The sequence below is a fragment of the Camelus ferus genome, chromosome 3, assembly GCF_009834535.1.
Source record: "Camelus ferus isolate YT-003-E chromosome 3, BCGSAC_Cfer_1.0, whole genome shotgun sequence".
In the NCBI taxonomy this organism is placed as follows: Eukaryota; Metazoa; Chordata; class Mammalia; order Artiodactyla; family Camelidae; genus Camelus; species Camelus ferus.
In genome coordinates, this window is record NC_045698.1 from 43,965,439 (window position 1) to 43,982,607 (window position 17,169).

Consider the following 17,169-nt stretch of genomic DNA (forward strand, 5'->3'; position numbering starts at 1 on the left):
TGCTGATGGGTCAGGTGGATGAGGACTGCTAACTGGTCATTGGGCTTATCAAGATAGAGGTAATTACTGATGTGGAGGAGGAGGGGTTGTAGTGGAATGCTGGTGATGGAAGCCTGGTGTACATGTATGACAGTGCCTGGGAAGGAGAAAGGTCAGGATGATGAGTATATACTCTAGCTAAGTTTCATTTGGACACTTCATAGATAATGTATTTCTGTATTTGCCTTGGTGTTTGAATTAAAAGTTAGTGTCTCATAGTTGTAAATAGTAGCTATAGTTAACCTGTTAAAAAAAAATCTGCAAATGTGTACTTTGGGTATGATTTGAAATGGCTAATTCTTAGTCTTAGGATTCACAGTGTAGGCTGTTGTAAACCTACTTTAATGTATACAAAATCTCCTGTATAATGTCACCTAAATAATGGATTCTAGGTCCTAAACAAAAAGAAAAGAAAAAACTAAGGGTGACCTTATTATCTGTAATTAGGAGGAAACCTTTTTCCGTATCTATTCTCAGTATTTCTTACTAGTAAATGTTTTTTTTTAAACACAGCAGATCTTTTAAATAAATTAATGCTTAGTATTTGACTTAGAAATTATCTTATAATTTATCTAAAGCTATATTTTTCAAGATGCACTTGTCTCATGTGCTAGTCCTAAGTTCCACAGTCAGATTTGCTTGGGAGACAGGATTGTATCCCTTTCTTGGATTTTATTAACAACTCTGATGTGTTACTACAGTAAAGAAACCCTCTTGTATGTGTTTCAGGATTCTCTGAACTTAACTGAGAGCCCCTTTCCACCTAACTCTTAATAATGTCTTAAAAGCCTTAAGTTGATATTGATCCACACTTATAAATCAGACTGTAGTATTTACTTGTTCTGTGAATTAGGGAAGGAAATATTAAAATGATACTTTTGCTTTTATTAGAGCTTGAACACAAGTGATTACTGCATATGTGTCAGTTCATATATGTGGAACTCTTAACTATCTCATCTCTCTTAATTGAGTATTTACTTTTGAAACTTGATTTGAAATTTAGCAGCTGGATTCACAAAACATTTGCTTGGCCTTGGCTTATGCCAAGTACTTAAAACAGTATGAATGAGATATATCTCCTGAGCTGTTGATAAATTATTGTGGATAAATGTGGATTAAAAAATGACTTATTTTAGTGAAATTTTTTAGTATCTTTACAGCTTCTTCATATTTGCAATGTTTTGCCACCTGTCTTTAAAGCAAAAATTGTAGTAATGGGACACTGTTTTCCTTAGTTTGACAAAATAGTAATGTAGAAAGTACGAAAACAAATACAGTGTAGCTATAAAACCTCCCTTACAGTACGAAGTAGTCATTTCATTATAAAAGAACAAAATGTAGGAGAGAAAGTATGTGAAAATAGTTGAATTATGAATTATGAAAAGAAATTGTTCCTGCACATTTCACTGATGGTATAGAGAATATATGTATAGGCAATACATGCAAAGACATAATTTTTCATAAGTCCCTCTGAAGGCTTAAAGAGACTGACTGTTCATTCCCTCATTCATTTTGTCATTGTTAGTCAAGAACTATTTATTGAACAACTACTTTGTGCCAGGCAGGCTAAGGAGGGCCAAATACGGATATTAAGAAAGTTGTTTTAATACAGTATGGTTAAAGACTTGGTAGGACTGTAGGCTTCAGGATCAAAGAAAAGATACGTAACTTGAGGATAGTAAGGCAAGTTTCCCAGAGGAGGGAAGAGAGTAATAAAATCTTCTCAAAACAGTCATAGGATTTAAACAAAGAAAGGGGAAGAGTATTCTGGTTAGAAGGAGTATCATGAGCCTAAGCACTGAAGCAGTGTAGTATATTTGGTAACTCTACGAGTGGTTTTGTGACTAGAGCGTAACCTTGTGAGATGGAAGAGTAGGAAATGAGGCCAAAGAGGTGGACAGGGACCAGGACATGGGGAATCTTGTGTGCCATGCAAAGGAGTTTGCATTATGCTTCGAGGATTGTAAACAGATTTTTTTTTCATCTTGTATGTCAACTTTGATAAATTACTATTTTTTAGAAGTATTCTAAGCTATATTCAGGCTCAGTGGAAAATTGTTGTGATTGGGGTGACTGTAATTTCTTGTCCATACTATCCCTCCTCTCATATACTGTTAAGTTCTACAAAATTAGTGAAGGTGGTTAGCTCACCACTCTACACCTAGTTCCTGTCATAGTGCTTTTGGCATATAGGAGACACTTAGTAAATACTTGTTGAATGAATGATTTTAGATTTCACAGGAAGAATATTTAACAGGTTATATTGTAGGAATTATGACAAGGAAGTAGAATGAGTGTCTAAAATGAAATAGTAATAAAGATCATTGGAGTGAAGTATTCAGGGAATGGAGTGGCTCGTGAAATAGTTCTCAGTCGCTTTCTGCCTTGCACTCTAACAGATGGTTTGTATTCTTATAACACCTTTATTGAAATGTAAATCACACGCTATATACACTTCACTCACTTTAAAGCACACAATTTGGTGGTTTTTAATATATTCAAGAGTTGTGCAACCATTACCACAGTTAATTTTAGAATCTTTTGGGGGGGGGGTTAGTTTTTAAAAGACTCCCAGATAATTTTGATTTGTCCATCTAAGTGAACTTCTTTCTTCCTCCCATACACTCCTCATCTGTTAAGAAATTCCTGGGATAAAAGTATAGCTATGTCATCTACATTTTGTATCTGTTGAATTACCCCTGACTGTGGGAAGACTTGGCATAAAAGAGTCAAAAATTGTTGGGTGCTACCAGGAGGTCAGTGGATTTTAGGGAAGGAGATAGAATGATAGGGGCAGGGCTTAATCTTCCTCAAAAGAAGAGGTATTTGTACTTGAGAGAGGAGTGATGATCTCATAGCATTTGTAAACATTAACTCTGCCTCCTGACCTAAGGTTTATAAGGTGTGAGAGAAGAAGCATCCTGGATCTGGGAAGGCTTCAGGGAAGTGCTGTCTTTGGGAAAGGGGTAGATCTACTGTTTCCGTTGTCTAAGAAGGTCAAGGAAAGTTTTCAGTGAAGGTGTTTAAGATGCAGCGCAGTATCTTTTCTGTGGAACAAGAACAGGGGCACTGAGGAAATGTTTGAATGGGAGTAAGGTTATAGGATGGCATTAGCTAGCTATATGGTTTTCACAAGAGTAAGTCCAAAGAACTAACTGATAGGTTGACGAGTGAGAAGGTTGGGTAGTTCCTGCCTGTCTGGAGTCAGCCAAGGCTTGGATTGGTATGATGTTAGGTCAGTAGGCTGGCAAAAAATATAAGTTACATTAAGAAATAAATTGAGAACACTTAATAACCAGTTAGGGAAAAAGTCTTAAGGAAGAGTGAGGTCTGAAATAATTGGGATTACTAATTCCACCACTGAGTAACTTGTGGTATCATTAATGGAGATAGAAGACACAGGGGAGAAGGGAGAAGGTTACAACTTAATGTTTGTTTTAAGTACTCTCTTTCCAGCTAAAATAAACCTGCAGATAACTAGACTAAACCTTCTAAATCATTTCTACAAAAGCGTCTTCCCAAAGGGGAATACTAGAAGGGGCACAGTAATATAAAATGGAAAGGCTTAGTTTATAGCATTATTAAATCACTGTAAGTAATTAACTGGACTGTGGATATACTTAGTACATGAGAACTTTTAAAACTATGTTGATAATCGTTGATAATTACAATATGGTGTGAGTTTGGTTTGTATTAAAATTTAAGTTTTTAGTTTTTTTAATGTTTTAAGTCAGTGTTTAAAGTTTTATTATGTATATTAAAAATATTTTTGTAGTCTACACATGGATACTTTATAGAAAAAATGGTGAGTACTTAACTCAGGGGAATTGTTGGATATGTATTTGCTTTAGGATTATTGAAAATTAAACATTTATTTTCTTTCCGTAGTCCAAACCCCTGATACCTCTTCAAAAAGAGACTGATTCAGAGACCCAGAAAATGGTGCTTACTAACTACATGTTCCCTCAGCAGCCAAGGACTGAGGATGGTAGGAATTTAAGAATCTCTCTTCTTTTAAAAACCAAATACTGGCAAATCACAGCAAAGGTGTGAAGTGAATTTTAAGTCTCAAAGACTTTTTTTTACTAGTTTGAAGAGAATTTGGAGAATTGGCTAATAAAGTTCTCTGACAATGGGAGGCAACATCCAGGGTTATAGATAGGTGAATTTACAGGTACCTGTCTGTCTATCTATCTATCTCATGTGTTTCCTTAAATGCTTCCTTGAAATTAAACAGTGATCTTTATCTATTTCAGATCTCTCTATTCTAAATCTCATTTAACTAAATGTTAGGAATGCATGTTAAGTGTTCTATAATTAAGACTATTAAGCCAGGAAATATTTTGTTTGCTTCTGTTGTAAACCTAATACTGCCCTTGGATCTACACAACAGATAACGATTATCACTAGATTTCTGCCTATGAGTGTTACTTCTAATTTCTTTGTTACCTTTTGCCAAAAGGGGGAATTTACCCTTTACTATTGGCCACAAATGCTTTTCATCAAGTATGGTATTAACGCCTTTTACATTAAGGAATAAATTGTTTCTAATATTTGTTGTACTATATGTGGATGTGGGTGTGTAATATATATTATATATTACACTTAAAGTTTATTTTTTTGTGTCTGTTTTTCTGAAACCAATGAAAGTCATTATGGCCTTAAGTTAAAACTGAGCATATAAAAATATTGAAGAAAAAAATTGAAATTAATCATTCGTTTTAATTTTTCTAAAATACACAATATGCAAGTTAAAATAAATTATTGAGTTTCCAGTTTCCTTATCTTGAAATATGGTAATAGTATTTATTTTTCAGAGTATTTGTAAACATGAGAAACACTGGATATAAAGAGCTTAGCACTGAGACAGAATCAAATTGCTTGTTACTATTCTTACATTGTTTTGACAGGTTTAGCTAACAGCTTTGAACTACTTAAATAGATTAAAAACTGATATTTAACTTTTGTTCGGTAACTAATGATAAATAATTAGAAACTCATTACTTCTATGCTAATTATTTTTTGCTTTTTGCAAGAAGGAATAAGACTTGCTTTGGTAAGTTGTTATTTCATGGGTATATTTGATGAGATTTATTTGGATGAAGCAAAACTGTTTAGCTTTAGAACTGAATTAGAAGTTAAGACTTGTGAGATGTCAGATGTAAATAGAAATCGCTTCACTCATTGGAAGGTATTTAATTAAAGCTTAGAAAACAGGTTTATAAGCAAGATTTCTCTTCTATGTATTTAAGTCTACCCTCTAATCTCCATATATGTATCCCTAACAGAATACAGTATACTATGCTTTAGATAGTCAATGTTGTGTTTTATGCAAGTACTTTCTATGTACAGTAGAAATTAGGAAGTTCAGAATAGATACACCAACTCGGACATACGCCCCTACTCTTGCAGTGTTAGGAATTTTAGTAAATGTTAGGTATGTCAGTAGGTGATCTGTTTGCTTGCTTGCTTTGGTCATTGGGACTCATATCTCAATTTTCTACTTTTCTTTGTCTCTAAAGATGATTTCTGGATAATAGGAAATAGTGAGTGAGCATCTTGTGAATAATATACAAAATAGGGAGTGAGTCACATTTAATAGTTTTCTGTCCCCTGTCTTAGAAAAGGGAAACTTGGAAAATTAATTCTTATACTTTATTTTGCTGCTTTTATTGTTTCAGAGAAATAATAAAAACGAAAAATACTAGGAAAAAAACAAATATAGATACCATACAAACAAAATTATTTTTTCCCTTGTGATTGAACCAGTCTCCATTGGACATGTTTGATCTTGATGTTTTAATTATATTAATGTATTATTAGTGCTTTGCCTCCCTGGTTTTGTTATTGTCATATAGAGACTTCAGGATTTTTTTTTTATACTGACTTTTAAGTAACCAAACATGTATAAAACAACTCAAAACCATTTGTAATTTTTGCAGGTGAATATTTGTATCAGTTTGATAATAGTGAACACTAATGTTGAACCCCAGTTAAGCAAAATGTTATTCCAACAGTTAAGAATTTCAGTCTTTGCATTAGTACAGCTGTAGTACAAAAAATGTTACTCAATTATTAATATATTTTACATTTGTCAAAAATCTTATGGAGTTTTGATTTCTCATGTTATAAAGGTATCTATATAATAATATCCCCGATTTTGTCTTTTGGCTCACAAAAGCTTAACATATTTATTATCTGACCATTTACAGAAAAAAAATTGCTGACCCCTGCTCTAAACTGTTCTAATCATTGGTATACGTATATCTTGATCTTTTTACTGTTTTCTGTTTTCATGATTCACATTCACATGGCCTCCTTTTTTCTATCATTTCAATTTATTCTCTTACTGTTTCTTCTTAAAAGAAATCATAGTTCAGGTAAGAAATTTATTTCTGATATGAAGAGTAGAAGTAGCAAAATAAAACCCTGCCACTTTAACTTTTGACTTTGTAGATGCATTTTAGAGTCAGAAGAAAAGTCTGAGATAAATTTATAATATTCTGAGTCCTCTTAGACTTTTTTATTTTTTAAAAGTATTTCACTACGGGTATTATGGTATTATAAGGAGAGTGGTGTAACTATTACACTGATACTGAATCAGAAACTACATTTGTCATGGTCATGGAGGTGAATTTTTCAACTGCAAGAAAAGCTTTTCCTTTATCACATGCCTCTAAGAAATAGGTGAGTCAGAAAACATAATGTTCTTGAGTTGGAATTCTGTAACACTTTGAGAGTTCACATTTAATTCATTCCATCTTTATTACCACCTGTGTGCCAGGCATTGTGTTAGATCTAAGTATTTAAGATCGTAAATCCTTGCTTTCAAGAAGCTCATGATATAAAAGGGGGGTAATAATGTATAAATTTGAAAGAAGGCCTCATTACAGGAATCAGTCTTAAACAGGAAAAAGAGGAAGTATGAATCCATATGATAATAAGTTTGTAACTGCCCAAAGCAGATTTTGGGGAGTAATGTCAATCTAAGGGTTTCATTACATTTATTTTCTCAGTGCAGTCAGAGAGAAAAATTGCCTCTAAAGGTTATGGGAAAGGTGTTTGAGGGAAACGGTAGTGATTTGAAGTGGGCAAGAAGACTGAGTAGGGATAAATAGGATTCCTGAGCAACATTGAAGATGGAGCAGAGAGGAGGCAGTAGCATAAATTCGTGGTGGTTCTAACCAACAAGGTTATGTCATTTTTCTCTGATAGAATTCCAGAGCAAAGAAGGTAGATGATTCAAGTACCACATGACAGGATTTGTGAGATAGGTATGACTTAAGGAAAAAGGACAAGAAACGTGAGAGTGGTAAAAATGATATATCATGAAATCTAAGGTGAATAGAGAAATAAAACCTACAGTGGTTTTACAGGAAGAAAAAGAAATGAGATCAAGGAACTCAGTATTTACTAGCAGTAAAAAAGAAGTGAATGATTTGGAAGGACAAGGGTAGTGGTCAGGGAAGTGGAAAAGTATCACAGAAGCTAAGGTCTTGAGTATTACCATGGTGTGAATTACATGGGTGTAGTGCAGCTGGACAGTGGAATCGAGGGCATCGAGAACTATGAAATTGCATTGTCGAGGTGGGGTCATCACACGTGGTCATCATTCAAGATATTGCCAGGTCTTACGTAGAGAGAAACACTCTAGGAAATAGTAAAGTCCTTAAGGAATATGCCAGTGTGATAAGGTTGAGTGGCACCCAAAATACAAAAAAAAAAAAAATTATTACCTAATGCCCTGAATGTTAAAAGCTGTGAGATTTATACTAAGTGGAAGAAAGTGCAGGTGACCAAAAGTTGACAGGAGTGAGAGGCATGGTAAAAGTTACCCTGGGGTTCTGAGAAACTTCTAGCATCAAATTTGCTTTGACATGATCTAAAACTCTTAAGAGATCTCTGGGCTAAGCTGGTGATTGGGGGTCCACCCGTACCCCCCACCCACCTGCCCCAATATATAGTGAACGATATCAGAATTAGGAAGATTATTCCTGAATGCCAAATTTTGAATGAAGTAATGTATATATTACCATGTTACTTTTTGTGAGGAACTGCACAGAATCACTTATCTATAGTTTTTTGTTAGATCTCTTTAGGAATCCTTCTGGTAACAAAGCAAGCCTAAGAAGGGAGGGGAAATCATCTTAGTCCTGAAAGTAGACTTTGTTGGAACTGCTTTGCCCTGCTTGCATTTCCATATATACCACAAAAGTATGTCAGTAGGGTTACCCAGGAATTTGAACCACTTTGCACAAACAAAAAACACTAATTCATTTAATGTTAAGCAACTCCACAAAGCAGTTAAAAAGTTCTTGAGCCTAGCAGTAAAAACAAAGAAAAAGCCAAATCTAAAGCTTCATTCCCATTGATATTTCATTTCATGGCATTCTTAGTTTGGATATGAGATTAAAAAAGAGAAAGAAGTCCAAAACAAGGACTAAAAATAAATGATAATTATGCTGCTTTTGCACAAGTAATGAAACTGACCATATTTGGGTATTCCAGGAATTTTAGTTTTTCTATTAGCTAATTTTAGGTACTTTTAATCCCTTTTGTTTTGAGTAGGTATTCTTGTTTTCTTTCAATGGGCAGAAAATAAGTTGTGATTTTTTTCTGTTTTCTCTACAGACTTCTATAAGGTGATATATAATAGTCAAATGCGTTAATTTTTTTAAGCTTTGGTTTTTGTTGTTTTTTTTTCTTTTTAGTTACCTAATAAGCAAAAAACTCACTATTGTTAAATCTTTAATATTATATCAGAGATAGGATATGTAAGTGTTGAGTTTATGTTAAATTTTCAATTTTTATTTTTTTTAATTTTCATTAATTTTGATGTAGAAGATATCTTGTAATCACTTTACTTAGTAAAGCTATATTGTATGTCATGTTTAATGCAAAAATGTAATTACATGCCATCAGTATAGTCATTTTTTACCAAACTATTTCCCTCTTTCTGTTTTAAATTACCCTCCCTATCCCAATACATAATGAACAATATTGGAATTAGGAAGATTTCTGAATGCCAGAACTTGGATGAAATAATTTATATATTACTGTGTTACTTTTTGTAGGACACTGCACAAAATCACTAATCTATAGTGTTTTGATTGCTGGATTCTCTTCAGGAATCCTTCTGGTAACAAAACAAGACAAATCAGCTTTAGGGAAGAAAAGATACATGATGGGTATTATAAAGAAATGTTCAACACACAGCCTAGCTGTTAGTACAGAATTTATAGCTGCTGGGATTGACCAGTCTTGATTTACCTAAAGGAACATATCTCATAAAGAAAATTATGAGCAAGTAATAGTTTTTCATATGTAATTACAGTAAAATATAGTGGGGTTTTGTTTTTTGTTTTTCTCTAGTTATGTTCATATCAGATAATGAAAGTTTTAACCCTTCATTATGGGAGGAACAGAGAAAACAGCGGGCTCAAGTGGCATTTGAATGTGATGAAGACAAAGATGAGAGAGAGGCACCTCCCAGAGTGAGTCTGACCTTTTTTCATTCAGATTTGAGAGAGGACTGCTGGTATTTATTAGGTACTGTGTAGCTAGTCTGTGTTATTTTGGGGGATACAAAGAAGTACTGGTTTCATTCCTTGCCTTCAATGCACTTGAAATTTTACTGATCCAATACATTTATCATGTGAAAGAATTTGAGAACAATATAAAATTGTGTGATTAAAAGTCAAATTTCATACTATGCATAAACATAAGAGAAAAACAGATGATTGTTTTCTACCTTTCCTTTCTTTAATGATTTATTTATATGTACTATAGGGATAAAGAACTCTTTGATAGGAATGTTTTGTTTCTTTATGAAGACACTGTGTCGCAGTGACAGAAACAGCAAGTACACATTTCCAAGTTACTTATGGATGTGATTATCTTCCCCTTATATAATAAAACTAGCTGAATCCCAGAAAATGGCAATTAGGCTGACCTTGGAAGTGTCTGGTTCTTAACACATAAGATATAATGCAGGCGAGGGGGGTGGGGTATAGCTCAGTGGTAGAGCTCATGCTCAACGTGCATGAGGTCCTGGGTTCAATCCTCAGTACCTCCTCTAAAAATAAATAAATAAATAAACCTTATTACCTTCCCCCAAAATAAGTAAATAAAAATAAATTGTACAAAGAAATTTTTTAAAAAAAAGATATAATGCAGGCATTTTCTATGTGTTTGGATAACTATCTAGCTGGAAAACACATACCTGTTTAAAAACCAGGTGACAATGTTGCCAATATCCACACCATGTATCTTTAAATGGAATACGTTTAAGTCAGCTGAAAAAAAAAGGTTTTAAAACACTAAAAATCTATAACTGTGAAGTTTGACTGTCAATAAAACTGTACTTTTATTGAGTTTAAAATGCTTTCAGAGGCCTATCATCTATCTTCACAGTTATTCCTATGCACTAGACATGCAATGTAATTAAGATGGATTATAGATTAAATTTTGAGGTTGACATTAGAAATATTTATCTATATTTTAATTTTCACTTATTCTCTTTTTCTAGGAGGGAAATTTAAAGAGATATCCAACCCCATACCCAGATGAACTTAAAAATATGGTCAAAACTGTTCAAACCATTGTACATAGATTAAAAGATGAAGAGAGTAATGAAGACTCTGGGAAAGATTTGAAACCTCATGAAGATCAGCAAGTTGTAAATAATGATGTGGGTGTAAAGGTTAGAAAACTCAATTCAAAACCATTGGCCAAAATCTATTTCAAGTTCTTTAAAATTTTAAAATGATAATTGATATAGTGATCCTTTTTGTATGCACTAAAATGTACTCCCACATTTAAGGGGGTGTTCTCCAATACCTGAGCTAAAAGCTGTAGTAACTCCCTAACTGGCTATTATTACCACTTCAGGGTAGTTACAGACTATCCAGATGGGCATGGGAGTGTCAACATGTACTTTGAAAAACCATTGTCTGAAGGAAGAATTAGATAACAGATACCAGAAAATTCGTTGTTTTGGAAATGCCTTTTTCCCTTGGTAATATTGATCTACTCTACCCAGTTCTAATTTTAAATGTATTGCTGTGGCAGATCATCAGCATTTCGTTGGAATATTTCAGAAATTTACACAAACCCCTAAACTGTATGTTCCTTTAATGGACTTTTTCTACCACATTGTGTCACAGAAACAGAAGTTTTATCATGTCACTAGAGTCATTATGCATTCTATAATGAGCAGAAAAAAAATTAACCTGAGTTTGAGCATGCTGAGCTGACTCAGTTATAAACATCAGCTTTGCAACTTTTAAGATAAAATGTAATTTCATCTAATCAGCTGAATTATAAAGTTTAATATGGCTCATGGACCTTTGGGACCACCTGTTCCCCAAATGAGCATTTTATCTGTGAGTGCTAGACATTTCTAGGTTTCAGATTTCTTCAATTTAATCTAGACTAGGAAAATACTAAATTACTTCTAAATTTTCATCTAAACTTTAATACAAGATTTATTTTCTTTTACTTAGACTTCAGAAAGTACCACTCCAGTAAGAAGCAAGGCTGATGAAAGAGAAAAGTATATGATAGGAAACTCTAATCAGACGACTAATGAACCTGAAGCTGAGATCAGTCCTGGGAATCCACCAGTGACTGCAAATATGAAAGCCTCTGAGAACTTGAAGCATATTGTCAATCATGATGATGTTTTTGAGGTATGGCTTCATGATTATTCTGGGGCAGTCATAACTGATAAGAATTTAATATTTCATTTGTTGTTCTCAAGGTAGGAGAAACCTGATACTGATAGAAAATACGCTAATGCATTTGCCATTGAGAAATTTTATAATTGCTGTATCACTCATTTATCGCTTTAAGCTTAAACATTTGAGTACAATGGGTATAAGATTTTTACTGTATAAATTGGTTTGTGGCAGTTCTTTTCTAATTCTGTAAACTACAGAATAGCAATTGCTTTTATTTCTATAACTTAAAAATGAAAAGAAAAAAATGAAAAGGTTGCCATAGGTGTACTTTAATTATTTGACTTACTTAAGCATTTATCATTGATTGTAAAGTATTTTTTTCCTGACTATCTTGAGACTTTTTTTAAAGAGATTTTTCTGGTGGATCAAAAAAACTAACTTAAAAAAAACAGCTTTATTGAGATATAACTCATATACTATATTATTCACCCATTTAAATAAGAGGTACAGTTTAATGGCTTTTAGTATACTGAAAGTTGTGCAGCCCTCACCACAGTCAGTTTTATGACATTTTCATTACCCTGAAAAGAAAGCCTGTACTTTCTTAGTTGTCTCCCTACAACTTCTCCAACCCCCTACCCTGCAATCCTAGGCAACTAGTAATCTGCTTTATCTGCCTCCATAGGTTTGGCTCTTCTTGGCGTTTGATGTAAATATTTTTGTTTTTATAGATGTATAGTCAGTTTACAGTGTTGTATCACATTTCATATAAATGTAATCATACAATATGTGGTCTTTGTGACTGCTTTTTTCACTTAGTGTAATGTCATCAAGGGTATCCATGTTGTAGCATGTATCAGTACTTCATCCATTTTTCAAATGTCTGAACAATATTCCATTGTAGTCACCAATAATGAACGTTTGATTTATTTCCACATTTTGGCTGTAATGAATAAGACTTCTTTGAATATTTGTATACAAGTTTTTGTGTAGATATATATTTTCTTTTCTCTTGGGTATATTCCTCAGTAGAATTGCTAGGTCAGAGAAAGCTCTATGGATCATAGTGAGTCTATGTTTAAGTGTTTGAGAAACTGCCAGACAGTTTTCCAAAAGTGATTGTACCATTTTACCTTCCCCTCGTACACTGCTGGAGGTAATGTAAAATGGTAAAGCTATAACCTTTGAAAATGAAATTCTGAAGTGTTTTTTATTTATAGCTGTATTGCCCACTATGGTATCCACTAGCTACAAGTGGTTTTTTAAAGTAATAAAATTAAAAATTGAGCTGCTAAGTTATACTAGCTATGTTTCGGATACCCGGTAGCCACATTTGGTTGGTTAGTGGCTACCATGTTGAACTACACCGATAATTTCCATCATTACAGAAAGTTATACTGGAGAGCACTGGTGTATAAAAATAGTGGTATTGTGGGTTTATAACAGCATCTTTATTCCTGAGAATTCAGAGTATATCATCTATCTTCAACGTTATCCTGTAAGCTAGTTTCTACTACAGGAAAAAACTCGTGGGTTTTGAATGTACTAAATGAATCACATCATTCAATACACTGTTATATATACATTGAACCTAATATTCATTCAATACACTGTTATATATACATTGAACCTAATATAGTCTATGAAAAAGTTATTAGGATTGTCCCAGTGAACTTACTAACACTCCTTTAGTGTAATTTCTGTTGTAAGGCCCTGCATTTGGAGCTATGGTGGCAGAATGGATAAATGAATGTATAGAATATAATCAAGGTTAGAGTGTGCTAAGTATGTAAGAAGGTACTAAGAAAAGCATTAGGTGCTACAGCAATTTAGAAAAGAGATATTTTCTGGCTACAAAGAACTAAGGATGCTTTAAGGTGAAGGAGGCATTTTACCTGTGTTTTGAAATGTTTGTATTAGTAGAAGTTGGAGAACTTAATGAAATAATGAGAAATGATGAGAGCCAAAGAATAGGATTTAGAAAATATGGAAAAGAGTACATTCACTTTGACTGAATATGTCAGGGGTGATAGTATATGAAATAAAATTAGTAGAGTAGATTCTGAATTCTACTAATTCTAATGAAATTAGTAGATCCTGATTCTGAAGCCCTTAAAAGCTATGGTAAGACATTTGGACTTAATGTTCTATACTATATCATTTAGGGAGCCACTGAAAACGTTGTAGCTGAGCATTACTTGTGATAGAGCTATGTATTAGAGTTATCTAGCAACAGCAGCTGAATTCTCCAACTTTGAGGGCTTTTGAATAACAATAGTAGAAATCGTGGACTAGAAGTTAGTTGCAAGAAAATTACAGATACTAGATGCGACTGTCCTTGACTATAAGGAATAGAGAAGAGGGAACAATTACATAACTATGCCTGAATAGGATGATGATGCCATTAACAGAAATAGTGGTATTAAGAGAACAGACAGGCTTGGAAGGACAAATTTGTTTTTAGATATGTGGAGTTTGAACACTTGATAAAGACCATCAGATAGACTCATTCAATAAATAGTTGGAAATATGGATCGTTAGCTCAAAAGATAAAGCAAAGCTAGCTTATAAATTGGAGAATTTTCTACATTAAACATAATCATGGAGAAAGGAAAAAAATATGAACCAACTGCAGAAGATTAATTGACATGAGCAAGGAAACAGAAAAGTGGGAGGAGATTTAGGAGACTAAAGTTCCAAGAAGCCCAGGTATAATACAGCTTCACAAAGGAGAAAATTTGGTCAGCAGTTTAAATGCTGCAGATATATCAACGATTAAGATAGACCATTTTGCCCCTCTTCGTTCCGGTCATCCATTCATTCTGTCAGTCAAGTCTTGTTAATTGCAAATTTTCTGTCTGATTCTTTTTTTTTCTTTACTGGCTATCACTGCCACTGCCTAAGGACAGGTGGAGTCTTTTTTCTTCAGAACTGTTGCATAGCTAGATTGCTTTCCAGCAGTCTCTTTCTCTTTCTGTACATTTTTAATACCCGAGTTACATTTTAAAAGTTAATCCCATCTTGTGAGTTCCTGGCTTGGCAACTTTCAGGCCAACACATGAGCTCGTACCCAGAGCATAACCTTTTACCCTGCAATCCAGTCTACCTTTTCTCTCTCTCCTGCCTCTTTTATCCCTAGTTCCAGCTGCATGAAGCTGACTTGCCATACCTTATTTCCATGTTTTCCTCTACTCAGAATGTCATTTCCCTCTTAACTCACGTTTGAAGACTAAACCCCATTTACATTCTTTCCCTCATCTACTAGTTAACAGTCTAACTCTTCTGTAACACAATCTTGAACAGGGTTGGCACACTCTGGCCTGTGGCCCAAATCTGGCCCACTGCCTATTTTTGTATGGCTTACAAGCTGAGAACAGCTTTTACATTATTAAGTGGTTGAATAAAAGTCAAAAGAAAAAGTGTATTATGTGAAATGTGAAAAATTAGATGAAATCCAGCTTTACTGGCACACAGCCATAGTAATTTGTTTACATATTGTCTCTGGCGACTTGTATACACAGTAGCAGAATTGGTTGGTTGAAACAGAGGGTGTCTGACTCGCAAAGTGTTAAAATATTTACTGTCTAATATTCTAACTGAGATAGTTTTCTGACTCCAAACCACATATTTATTATGGCAGATAAAGCACGTAGAAGTCTTAGTACTTTTAATAGAACACCTTTTTAAGACCTTTTATTTATTTTCATCATATTAACTGGGAATAATTTAACCTATAGAAGATCTGATATTAATATACAATATATACAGTGTTAAAATTTTTCTGTTAACACTTGTTGACCATGGGGTCTTTTTTCTTCTTCTTCTGTCTAATAGCACTCAATGGTAGATAACCCAAGACAATTGCCAAATTATCAGAGAAAAAAAATCATGTAGAATAATTTTAAAAATTCTGTCTTCAGATTGGGCAAAAATTGACATTATTTCATTTGGTGGAAGAACGCCTCAGTCCTTGTGATTCCTTGGAACCCAGAGATCCTTGAGGAAATAAGTTTGAGAATTAGGAATAGACTTTTTGTTAGAGTACCTTTGCTAAACTGAGTTTTTCAATGAGCAGGGATTATGTTTTGTTCATTTCTGTTTCTCTGACATTTGACATAGTACCAGGCACATACTGATCATTAATACAGTTGAATTAAGGACCGCCACAGAAAATTATACCTTAGGTACTTCGGCGTACTGTTAATAATTTCCATAGTTTTACTCCAGTGTCTTGAAAATTTTAAATCACGTGCTAGTTTTAGTCACTATTACTGTAATAAAGGTTTTATATGTGTTCTAAGTATTCTTTTCTCTTTGAAATTCTTGGGACTTAATATTTATTCACTTAAACCAAAATTTATTTTTATAAATATTGTCTTTCTTTTTTCTTTAAATTAGGAATCTGAAGAACTGTCTTCTGATGAAGAGATGAAAATGGCAGAGATGCGGCCACCATTAATTGAAAGTTCTATTAACCAACCCAAAGTGGTAGCACTTAGTAATAACAAAAAAGGTTAGATTTAAAGGAAAGCACTAAGAATAGAAATAACCTGAATAAAATTTAGTAATTTTTTAGAATAAATTTCATTAAATGTCGTCATGTTATTTAAAACACTTTTTAGTAATAATTTTTAAAACATGCCTTTCTAAAAGATCTATTCCTTATTGCTTGTGTTTTTAAAGAAAAATCTTGGTGGATCTTTTCTCTTTCCTCGTTCATGCAAGTTTACTTATGAGGCATGGACTTTATAGGCAAATCAGCCTAGATTATGATTCTGTCTCTCCACTTGTTTGCTGTATGATCTTTGAGCTACTTAATTTTATCCATGTGTGTAGGTCTAGTTAGACATGCAGTGAGGCTATTGCAGGATTTTGTGAATACTAAATGTATTGGATTGTTCAGTGTATTCAGATCTAGCACAGTACCTGATGTATTGCAGATGCTTGTTGTTTTATCTATCCCAGAACTTTTTTTTTAACACACCTCCCCCATCCCAGCCACTCGTACCATAGAATCTCAGACTCTTAGAAATGAAAGAAAACTTGAAGAGTATCAATCACTTCCCTTTATCCTTCCCTCAGTCCTTCCCACCAAATGCCTGAACATATCTACATTATCTCCACCAGAGATTTATCTATCCTTTGCCTTTATGGCATTAATGAAACTTACTGTCAAGTTGGCCTTTAAAGGATAGCTTGGAGTTTCATAAGAATAATGGTAGTGATATTTTTTGAGTACTTCCTAATTGTTACTTACTAAGAGTTTACATGTTATTATCTAATTGTCACAATTGTCCCATGATAAGGAGGTAGAAGAAGAGGGATATATCTAGGAAAGAACTTAAGTGCTATATTAACAGTATTTTAAGCATGCAGAATCCAAGGTAGGAGAAGGTATAGCTCAGTGGTAGAATGTGTGCTTAGTATGCTCAAGGTCCTGGGTTCAATT

The 17,169-nt window shown here is 33.7% G+C and overlaps 1 protein-coding gene across 9 annotated transcripts in view; it reads left to right on the plus strand.

The window, feature by feature from the left end:
* ERBIN (erbb2 interacting protein) overlaps positions 1-17,169 on the plus strand; it is a 101,261-nt gene that overhangs the window by 65,216 nt on the left and 18,876 nt on the right. For 7 of the 9 annotated variants that reach the window (XM_014560389.2, XM_014560390.2, XM_014560391.2 and 4 more), the window contains exons 15-19: positions 3,928-4,027; positions 9,412-9,533; positions 10,568-10,741; positions 11,544-11,729; positions 16,119-16,233. In XM_014560389.2, the coding sequence (XP_014415875.1) occupies positions 3,928-4,027; positions 9,412-9,533; positions 10,568-10,741; positions 11,544-11,729; positions 16,119-16,233 (697 nt within the window). The remainder of the gene's footprint in view (positions 1-3,927; positions 4,028-9,411; positions 9,534-10,567; positions 10,742-11,543; positions 11,730-16,118; positions 16,234-17,169) is intronic. The other 2 variants (XM_032473280.1, XM_032473318.1) reach the window with 1 other exon arrangement.